Below are 12,043 nucleotides of genomic sequence, written 5' to 3' on the forward strand. Positions count from 1 at the left end.
AGTCTGACTTTTGTAAAATGCACTGTGGGATAAAGCAAAGAGAGCAAAGACCCTCTTGTCTGTCTTTCTATGTTGATTCTCATGGCTTTCTAATGCTACTGTGCAGTAGAAGAGTGATTACAAAAATGTCTTTATTTGTTCACTTCTGTGTGTTCCCAGTTGATACAGTGAGACTCGTCTGGAACAGATAAGATAAAGTTGACTAATGAAGATGGGCATTTACAGCAGAGAGTCCAAGTGGACAAAAGAAAGCATCAGAGATGAGATGGGAAGGAAATTAATTTCTAAAACAGTCTGATAGAACACTGTGATAAAATGACAAAAGGGGAAATGACTAGAACTTTCTCTTTCCAGGTGTTAAGTCATGATTGAGAATGAAACAATCCAACACGGCCAATGGCGAATAAAGAAGACCAGTTGCTCTTTTCTAGAGATTCCCTGAAACACTAACTCTAACGAAGGAAGGAAATAACTAAATTATAGATCCTTTATGTTGCTAGCAAATGAAAATTATTATTAATCAAATTTTCTTCAAGGTGTCAGCATATAGTAGTTAATATTACAAGTGAATTTTAACTCATATGGCTCATATTTAAGAAATGTTAAGACTTCTATAAGCTAAACAGCATATATACACATATTTTATATATATTATATATATATAAATTCTAATCTATATGACATAATATCTTTTTTTTTTTTTTTTTGGTTTTTCGAGACAGGGTTTCTCTGTGTAGCTTTGCACCTTTCCTGGAACTCACTTGGTAGCCCAGGCTGGCCTCGAACTCACAAAGATCCGCCTGCCTCTGCCTCCCGAGTGCTGGGATTAAAGGCGTGCGCCACCACCGCCCGGCTTGACATAATATCTTAATGCCATTTTACAGAGAATGAAACTAAAGTCCAAGAAGATTAAATAGCTCATGTAAGGCAACTCTATTCCATATTCGACCTTAGTTCAGTCAGTGTTTCTATGTGTTTTCATGGTTGGTATAGCCACAAGTTAGTCTGTCTTAGTCATACCAAAGCAAGTATTGACTACGGCTTATGTTCTGTCATCGGAAAGGTGTATACATGCGTTTACATGAGATAAAATATCATATGCCCTGTGCCCCTCAGTTACTTTCCAGATACAAGGTGCTATAATTCTGTACATGATTAAAGAGGCTGAAGTAATACAAACTGCTCAGCCCCCGGCTCATCATCATCCTCAGATGCTGCTGAGAGAACCAAGTCATGTTTGGCACTACAATTTGGTGACTGGTTGGAAATGACAGATGATGCTATACCAAGTAGAGCCATCACTTTAGATGCATTCTGACATTTCTACTTCCCTTTGCCAATCTCAATACAGCTAAAAAAACAAAATAAAAAAAAACCCTAAACACAAGAGGAGCAAAAGTCAACACGTGAGACAGATACAGACAATCAAATAAATCAAGAAAACATCCTTATCCTCAAGCTGACACTGGCTGCTCAGACCCAGTGTTTTATTGCCAACTGTACTGACACACTTATTGGGATTTTTTAAAAAATATATAAGAAAAAACTTAATACACTGAAAAATCGTAATTCTGGAGAGAATCTTACTCCATTACTGCTCTCTACAGCTGACTTTGGTTAATAAGTGAGTGTAGCCTGTGAAACTTGAAGCCAATGTTGCCGAAAGCATGTTTTTTAAAGAATGAGCTATGTAAATAGGTTCTTATTCTCTTTTAATGTAAATATACATACATTTTCCTGCAAAATAAAGGAAAAATGATCTGTGTAACTGTTCTTGAAAATATAAAACCAGACTTTGCACATCCAGAATCCAAAACCACTTCCAAGAAATGCACAAACACACTAAAAATAAATAATTTCTATAAAATTATGTCATTTGCACAAATTCATAATTATTCACCTTACGTGAAGACATAAGGCATAGTATTATAGTTTATTATCCATAGACCGAAACCTATAAAGCCTTCAGTAATTAAGGTTCTCTCAATATATAGCATGGCAGAGAAACCAGGTATTATAGAAAGGACACTAGGAACTCAATATTGAATCTGGGTTCAAAATTACTGGTCTCTAGAAGATCTGAGATCCAGATAGTTGGGCTTGATCTTACTGCCTTGTCTGTTGTTACTGTTGTTTTGAAAATGAGTCTGATGTCAGAACAAAAAGGAGCCATGAATTCACTACAGGTTCTGGAATCCCATAATCACAGCTATCCCATTGTAGTGCCTCCTGCTTGCTCACCAACTCACTCCAAAACAAATCGTACCTTTCATCTGCTAAGATGGCATTGGAGGAAAGATCTCTCAGTTGTCAGGCTCTCCTGTAGTAGATTCACACAAGGTCTTAAAAAACACATGAGATCTGTTTGTTTGTATTGCCTCATTGAGAGATTCTCTAAGATCTCAGTTCTATGATTTTCTAACAAAATCTGTAAACATACAGAAATTTAAAATACAAGTTCCACCCTGCCTGCTGAACATAAGGTAATATATGTCTCTCCCCTCCTTTTTCTTGAGGCGTGCATTTTAGAAAATGTGTCAGCAGTACTGTTCTTATTCTTTGAACTGTCTAGAAGTCCTTTTGAGGGAACTAGATGGGAGTTTTGTGAGACTCTAGGAAGACTTTTCTGAAGCTTTATCCAGCTTTTTTTAAAGTGCAAACATCCGAGGAACTTGCTCGCTTTCTCTCTCTCTCTCTCTCTCTCTCTCTCTCTCTCTCTCTCTCTCTCTCTCTCTCTCTCTCTCTCTCTCCCTCTCTCTAGCAAAAAATCACCTTATGCTTAGCAGACGCTTCCTTCAGTGGATGTCTGGCTCTGTGTTGTAACACTACTTCCTAAAGATGTTTAATTCTTTTTTGAGCAAAAATAAAACACAGATGAGTTCCCAAATTACCAGGTAAATCTAGGACAAGCTTTGGGTTACAATCAGTACACCAACACCCGACACTTCTTACTTAAGGGTAAAGTGATTTATTTTATCTAGAGAGGATAAATATAATGGACTATGTCTATTTGGCTTTCTGATAAGAATTTCCCATTCTGCTGAGTCAATGCTATTCAATACTAAATATGGGGTCACATTGTCTGTTTGTTTTAGAAAAAGATAAGAGGGCTTTCAGAAAGAAGAATTGGGGAGTGGGGATGGGACGAGTTAGAGAGGGGAAAGGTGGGATGGAAATTCTGTAAACAACAGGACTCTTAGGTGGAATTCTCAAGAAGAAATCTTTAAAAAGAGTATATTTTACCTACACAGATTCAGGGCTTATGACAGAAAAAATAATGACAAGGGAGTCATTTTGATGGTTCACTGTTGCTAATCCTGGGAGTAGAAATGGCCTTCTGGATGTCAAGACTAGGTGATGGCTTCAGTATGCCTGCTGAGGATACATCTATTTTTGTTAAGACAAATTCACTCTGGTCCTCCAGCAAGTTATGTATCAGGGTAAGTGAACCTTCTTTTAATCATCAGATAAGCCAGGTTTCAAGTTCACCCTTGAAAGTCCAGCCTTGACCTCTTAGCAATCTAAGATTTATCCAAGCTTGATTTTGAGAAATAAGAGTTTGGGGAAATTTTCTGATGAAAAAAAAATGTGGGCCAATCCCTCTTAAGGACCTTAATTTACCTTGAATCAAACCATAATGTGAGAGTGGTTCCTGTGAGCAAGTGACTTTTTCCCTTTTCTGTGTTTATCACGAGAAGGGGGCGTTCCTGTCTGTAGGATAAGAACCCTGGGCATCAATAGAGCTTCTGAAATTCTTGTAATACTGGCACACAAAACTCATTTGCCACACAACAGCAAATCAATCACTGTTCCTTGCTATTAGAAACAGAACCCTGACAATCCTCAATACCTATCAAAATCTGAAAGAGGAGGAACAGGAAAAAAGAACATTTGGGGCTGCAGCTCAGTGACAGAGTGCTTCCCAGCAAGCACAACGTCTTAAATCCAATCCCTAGCACCTCACACACAAATCATTATGAAACTAGGAGAAGAATTTGCAGAGCATGTGTTTTCTGGGAACTAGTGAATAATTAGCTGCTGTGTTATTGAGAAGGGAATCTGGTCCTGTTCTGGAAGTCAAGCTGAAAAAAAAATCCTCCAGGGTTGCCCTCAGCAGAGGACCCAAGAGGGCAAGGTTGGTGATATGCTGCTCTACACTGTGGTATTTGCAATTCATCCTGGAAAGAGAGAAGTAAATTACAGAGTGGACTGGGGATCAAAGAATACCTATATGTGTATTCTTTTTATGTGTCTATTTATATCTAATGCTGAATTCACAGGATGTGCTATAAGCAAGCAGAAATGACTATTTCTAGTAGAATACAAAGTTCTCTATAACTCCACCCAGACATTATTAATTTCAGACAGGGAGGATATGATCCTTGTAAAGTGATAAATATTCACCTATTTGAAAATTATTATATCTCTGATCAGCAAAACTGATCTTCTTTCAAGATTATTCAGTCAGCTGCTGAACACTCAATTTATTATTTAGGAAGCTAAACTGGTTATATAAGGATTCATTCAAGGCCATGTTTGTGTGCTTTTTCATGTGTGAGTATAAATATGTATATATGTGTATATGTATGTATGCATATTGTATGTGTTTATGCATGTGAATATATGTAAGTATATGTGTGGGTATATAATGTGTGTGTAAGTCTATGTGTGTATGAGTTTATGTGTGTATATATCTGTATATGTATGTGTATATGATTGTATGTGTGTATGTATATTTGAGTGGTATGTGCATGTGTGTATATGTATACATATATGTGTGTATGCATATGTAGGCATGTGTATGTATTGTGTGTCTGTGTGTGATTGTATGATTCTATGTGTATAAGTAAGTATATGTGTGTATGAGTATGTATACATCTGTATTTGTGTATGATAAGCCACAAATGAAACATTGCATCAAATGCCCTAAGTTCTCTCACTATACTGTGTAAGTATTACAATCAGACCAAGCAACTTCCAAACTTTGTGTGGATTGTCAAGAGAAAAACAAAGTGTTTCATCTCACATGAAATCATGAATTTCATCATGCAGATCTCTCAGAATCATTGTACCACAAGTTGAAGCTCACAGTACAGCTTTGCACTATTGGGCAAGAAAATGTGACCCAAAGTTTAGTATCTGAAAACATTCTCTGAGACAATTTTTTAAAACAATCTCTTTGCCTTTGTTTTTTGTGTGTTCAAAATTAAATTGCTGATTTGATTGGCATGCCAACCCCGCTGGTGAGGGGACTAACAGTGCAGTGCCATACATTTGAATCACTGGGGGAAACTTAGTTTAAAGCTGGCCAAGGTGGGGTTTGAGAGATGGCTCAATGGTTAGGAGCACTGGTTGCTCTTCCAGAGGACCCAGGCTTGATTCCCAGCACACTCATGGTAGCTCACAAATGTCAGTGACTCCACTTACAGAAGACCCAATGCTCCTTCTGGCCTCTGTGAGCATCAGTATGTACCTGGTACACAGACAGATGTACAAGCACAACAATAGACATAAAAAATTAATGAATGAATCATTTTGAAGCTGGCCAAGGCCTTTGTATGACAGAGATCCTTCATTCCCCTGGTCCAGGATTGGGTGAGGGGAAGCCCAGCATTGGTCACACAAGTCACTGATGATGATTCTGTCCTTTAGTCAGCACTGCTGAGGCCTGGGCTGCATGGTAAGTGCTGTTGTTTTGGGGGTTAGCACCTTTAAAATGAGCATTAGAAATCATGTGGCAAAAGCATTATGTAAGCCCAATTAGATAATCTGAGATATCTTTGTATTGAATGAATTAAATAGTTAATTTTAAAATCTCTTTAGGTACAAAAAATCATGATTGGGTCAGGAGTTGAAAATGTAACAGTAAGAAAGGCAGGTTAGCATCTTTAGGACATGAAAGAAAGGCCAAGTATCACACATAATTCTTTATGCACTGTGCACATAGCTAGAAAGTTATGATCTCCCAGGCATGTGGTCATAAGATGAGAATTGTTTATAAAAACAGAATATTTTTCTTCAATCTGTTAATTTTATACAGATGAATTAATAATAAGGCAAGAGTTTGGAGAAAATATATGGCTTAAGAAGTTGTAGAAATTTTTTAAATTGTTCCCAAATGTGCCAATGCTAGTAATACATATGCCATACTAGAAGCAGAAAGTGATCCTCATTCATTATTTGTTTCCTTTGGTGGAACCATTTCTATCATTCACAAATGTTAACATTTAGCTCCTTTTATGAGGGTTCCCATATATATTAAATCTAACTCAAAATTGTTCTTTAAATCTTACCCAGTGGCCTAAGTCTTTTAAGTCTTGTCTTCAGGGTTATGATATTTTCTACTAAAAAGAATCAGAGTGTAGCAGGACCCAACACTTCAGAAGTAGAAGCAGAGGTAGGTGGATCTCTCTGCATCTGAGTCTAATCTAGTCTATACAGTGAGTCCAGGCTGGTCAGAGAAACACAGTAAAACCCAGTCTCAAAATAAAAACAAAAAGAGATCCCATTGAAACCCCCACATAAACCAGGCTGCTGCCAAAGCAATTGGTGGCTCCCCACAAACACTCAGTAAGGCCCTGTTACTGAAGACAACACCTACACAACTCATTGAACACGTACCTGGTGCCCAAAGAGAGCCTTCACCACTACAGACAGCTAACCATGGTACTAGAAGGTGCTATGAACACTACCAAAGGAGAAATGTAAACACAAACCCTAGATCTATGATGATGACTGATACGCCAGAGTGCTGGTGCAATAGTAGCACAAAGCTTATAGGAAAAACCAACCAATATCTGATTTGACTTAAGGCCCACTCTGTGGGATGGAACCCATGCCCAACACTGCTTAGATGACCAAGAACCTGAGGATGGATAGGCCAAGGACCTAGGGGAAAACCAAACATTACTGTTCTGTTAAAGGAATGTAGCAATAAAATGACTCCTCATAACATTCTGCCATCCTCATAGATCAGTGCCTTGCTCAGCCATTAACAGAGAGGCTTCCTCCCGAAGCAGATGGGAACAAATACAGAGACCCACAGCCAGACATTATGCAGAAAGTAAGAGCCTTTGGAACATTTTCTGCCCTAAAAGGGATGTTTCCTTTAAATCCCTCCCCTTGGGGATCAGGGAACTTTGAGAGAGAGGAGGCAAAAAGAGAGTAAGAGACAGAGGGGATCGAAGACACCAAGGAATCAAGGTCTTCTAGAAACAATGGGAATGGCACACATCGGAACTCAGAGGAACTGAGGCAGCATGCACAGGGCCTGCATGGGTCTGCACCAGATGGAATTCTAGAGTTGAAAGGAGAAGTAGACACACACACCCATTCCTAACCAGGAAGCTATCTCCAATGATAGCCATTGCAAATGATTTTTTTTTTTTCTCCAAGGGAATCTCACTGGAGAAACAAACCACTCTTTTTTTTTTAATTTTATAATTTAATTTAATTTTACATAGCAGCCACGGATTCCCCTGTCCTCCCTCCTCCCGCCCCCCATTCCCATCTCGTCCAGGGCAAGGACTCCCCTGGGACCAGGACAAACCACTCTTTAAGGGTAGGCCCCATGCCCAGCAGTAAATGGTCAACAGAAAATGAACTCAGCAGCATCTTTTGAGGTTCTTTGTCTCATTATGTTAAAGAAATTTGGTCTTTCTTTCTTTCTATCCTTCCTTCCTTTCCTCCCTCCTTCCTTTTTCTTTTTCTTCCTTCCTTTCTTTCTTCTACCTTACAGGTCCTTATTATGACTTCCAGTTTTGTGTTTTTGTGGGATTCCTGTGTGTGCAAACGTGTGTGTCTGCATCTATATACACTTCTTGTGCTTTTTCTTTGAGTCTTTTTCTTGTTTTATAGTTTTGTCATATTCCAACTTGTTTTTTATTTATCTTTTTTATTTTATTATCATTATTCCTTATGCTTGTTTGTTTTCTAATGAGACAGAAAGAATGTGGATCCGGATGGGAGGGAACGTAGAGAGGAACTGGGAGTGAGGGGAAGTGAAACTATAAACAGAATATATTGCATGAAAAGCATCTATTTCAATAAAAGAATAAAAAACAAGTTTTCATAAGCACACGCCCACACAACGTGATAAAATGCTCTATCCCATGTTATTTGGCAACTTGAAGCACTGTTTTATATTACCTAAAACTGATAAGTTCTCAGTTCAGTATTACTGTCTGAACTGGATGCTTTGGTTGTTCACATAAACACCTAATTTAACCTTATTTTATAGCGACATCGATAGAGAGTAGATTGGCATAAGTGAATTTGAAAAAAAAACTTGTATGGTTTGAAATGCAGGCAATAATATTTCATTTTTTTTTAAATATTCATCAGGAAAGAACAAAATTTATTCCACCCCTCTCCTATTTGGGTACATGCACACTGGTGCGAATTCTTATTTCTGTATCATTTGTCACCATTGTACTGAGAGGGACGACACATGTGACAAGGTCATTATCCCGACTATATAAAGAGCGTTTGCTGCTCATTGGCAATGTCAGCATCCGGTGGATCGGAAGAGTGTCAGTCCATGCAAAACAATAGACACACACACAATTTTAAACTCCTCTGAATGAAATCGGCAAGTACTCCACAATAGTGTCTACGAGAGGAAGGAACTAGATAGCACAGGAGGAGACTTAGAGACAGACAGAAAAAAATGTAGATAAAGACCTTTATCTAAATTAAGGTTCTGAATTTAAATGCTGGACAGAGTGTGAGAGGGTACTTAAACCAAGTTGCTAGGCAATCAGTAGAGATTTAATACTAGATTGTGCCTACACTTCCCAGCTATTCCAGTAGACTAACTTTCCCTCGGCCCAAGTTTGCTCACTGTAAAACAAGAATAATAAAAGTGCTTAAGAATAGTCAGTGACAAAGAAAGTATGTGGCTTTCTTTTCCACATACAGAATGTCCTCCATAAATTGTTGTGTATAATCATTTCAGTTCCAGCAAGAGCACACAGAGACAGGTATTGTACCACACTCGTGGTAGACTGAGCTATATTATTTTTTAGTAGAGCAGTGTATGCATGTGTTAGAGGCAATATATGTCTCCATATGCATATATCAAGGAACCAAAAATCCCATCCTTAGTGCATTACCTTAAAGACAATCAGAAATGTATCCAAAAGCACTAATGTGGCCTACCCATGTACACCTTTACATTTTACACTATTGTCACTGCAGAAAACCTAGAAGATTTTGCACAATGACAACTTCAAAATTTGCCCAAGTAGGGGGCTGGTAAAGCAATTGCCTGGCATATATATGGCTCTATGTTCAATTATGATTATCACTCAAAATATAATAATAAGGATGATTATGATGATGACTATCATTAATAATGAAAATATTGACAATAAATAAACAAATTTTCACGAGGAATAGTGACACATGCCTCTAATCCCAGGGAAACAGGAGGATTTAGAGTTCAAGGTCACTTTTGGATACAAAGAAAGTTCAATGCCAGCTTGAGCTACATGAGACCCTATCTCAAAGGAAATAAATAAATAAAAATAAAAATACAGGAACCGCCATCAAAATATATAAACTGTCTTTCAAACATAAAACAATAATCCAGATTTTAGATTTGTCCCTAAACTGTAGAAATAGGAATTGTCAGTTTATAAAAAGTGTATAGTATATCTATAATTGTGAAAAATATTCCTAAAAAGAAAATTTTGAGTTTTATTTCCAATTTTGTTATTTTTACTTCTTTGTTTCACAGTGGGTTGTTTTCTATACTTCATTTGTGAGAGTATCTACAACAAAGGTATTTAAAAAGAATGCATAAGCTCCCCATCCCCTTTGAAGGATGAGTCTTCTAAAATTCACATTCTCAAGCTTAATAGGTAAAAACAATGCTTGCTGCTGAGCCTCATGAGCAGAGCTCAATCTCTGGGTCCCACAAGGTGGATGGAAAGAACCAATCATTATCCTCTGATCTCCACATGCACACTGTGGCATGCTTACACACATAAACACACACACACACATAAACACACACACACACACAAGCACACACACAGAGAAACTGATTAAATGTAAAATTTACATTTTCTCAGATTTTTCACTTTATCTGAAATGATGTACAAAAAAATCAACATACTTCTCTTGAGAAACACAAATTAAACCACACATAGAAATTTTTGCTCAGTTATTTTCTTTGTATAATATGGCATCTGTAAAAATAAAAGGAGGGGTTTAAAATTTAGCCTCTGTTTATCAGCTTAAATATGAACATGACAAAAAAATTATCACATGAAATTGGGATAGTATGGCTGAACTTGTTCATACTTTTTCTATAGACACTTGCCAACATATAGAACTCATTTGTGGAGTTGGAGAGGGGGTCAGGGAACAGAACTATCCTCTGTCCCGGTACCTGAGAGCCAGCTAGCACAGCCATCTGACTAAAACACACCCCATTTTCATAGGCCACCCACGCACACTTGACAATAAGCAGTAGTTTTACACTTGAACATAAAAATGCCAAAGATTGATGGCTGAGGAAGAGGAAGTTGGTTTGTCCTGGTGATGTATACAGATGGAATTCCAGTGGTCCTTCTACAAGCAATCAGGTACTTTAGAACCACACAGTCAGCCAAGTAGTCATTATCTCTCTTTAAAAAAGTGAAAACAATGTTGCCTCTAAGAGCCAAAGTCCACCTACCAAAAGCCTCAATACAAACATGAAAAGCTCTCTTTTGAGTTGTTTGCCAGGACCTTCTGGGGGACTCTCAAAACATACAGTCTATAGCTATCACTCTTGGTTGCTCCTGGTGGCAGAAGATCAGCCCCTGTTGCTGAAGATACCATGCAATTCAGAAACAGGGCCAAAAATGTCTATGAACTAGAGCTGACATGAGTATGTCCCCCCTGATTACTAGTTTTCATAGTTCCAGAAGACCCTATATAAACTTCCAAAGGAGGGAAGCAGCCAACAGTTCTACCTAGCTATCACATCTATGAACTGTAACAATGACCAGCATGGCACAATAACCCTAAGAGTTCGGTAGTGGCATGCGTACCTTGGCAATAATGAACTCTCTAATGGGACTAAAAAACCCAATCAACAAGAAGGAAATTATGCATGGTACTGGAAACCTGGCCAATGAACCAAGACCAGCGAAGTCATGGATATTGGAAGAGAACCTACAACATGACCTCACTAAGCCAGATCAAGAGAATTGCAGAAAACTACAACCAATCAAAATTCAGAGTCGAGAAGTCAGTTCTAATGGATTCATGTACAAAACATGACCATACCTAAGGCCCAGGGAACATTACTGATGAAGAAAGAAAAAGATTGTGAGACAGAAGATCATGGAGTTTGCTGTAAGATTGTGTCTCCTAGGAATGTCAGAAGCTACACCTATAACGTCTCACCAACATAATTCTCTAAGCATGAGCTGAACAAGGACATCAATAGACACAGAAAAGAGGACAAGGAAATGGCCACAAGGCCTCAAACCCACATAAAGAACTACAGACAACTAAGGGAACCTAAGTAGGGGAGAAATAATCTTCCCCAGGGAAGAGCACACAAAGTGGTTACCTAAGAGTAAATGATCAGCCTGAAAACATACATACATGCAACATTATACAGACTGTGCAGGTTATATTCGGGAATATATATATATATATATATATATATATATATATATATATATATATATGTATATATATATGCATATAATAACAATTAATGAAGAAAGAGGCCATGAATTTAAAAATAGCAAGGGGGGGTGTGAGAGATGGTTTGAAGGGAGAAAGGGGAAGGGATAAACATTACATTATATATAATCTCAAAACTAAAATGTTGTCATTTTGTTGATATTGAAAGAAATAAGAATGTCTTACTTCTACAGACATAGATCTCTGCACCTATCTTACGTTACCTCTTTAGAGTCAAGAGTGTCATGTTCAGGAATTGTCACCATGGGATGACCCAGCTTCACAGAAAAGATGCCCAGCTTGTGATCAGGAGCCAAAGTGAGGAGAAACAGATGTTTAGATTTCATTGCAACAG

The 12,043-nt window shown here is 37.9% G+C and overlaps 1 protein-coding gene across 25 annotated transcripts in view; it reads right to left on the bottom strand.

The window, feature by feature from the left end:
* Mlip (muscular LMNA interacting protein) overlaps positions 1-12,043 on the bottom strand; it is a 267,045-nt gene that overhangs the window by 25,365 nt on the left and 229,637 nt on the right. For 20 of the 25 annotated variants that reach the window (XM_006973727.4, XM_076575409.1, XM_076575403.1 and 17 more), the window contains one exon: positions 11,913-11,987. The exons of the other annotated variants lie outside the window; for them this stretch is intronic. In XM_006973727.4, the coding sequence (XP_006973789.1) occupies positions 11,913-11,987 (75 nt within the window). The remainder of the gene's footprint in view (positions 1-11,912; positions 11,988-12,043) is intronic. 25 annotated transcript variants of the gene reach the window in all.

Source organism: Peromyscus maniculatus, chromosome 7 (assembly GCF_049852395.1).
Source record: "Peromyscus maniculatus bairdii isolate BWxNUB_F1_BW_parent chromosome 7, HU_Pman_BW_mat_3.1, whole genome shotgun sequence".
Lineage (NCBI taxonomy): Eukaryota > Metazoa > Chordata > Mammalia > Rodentia > Cricetidae > Peromyscus > Peromyscus maniculatus.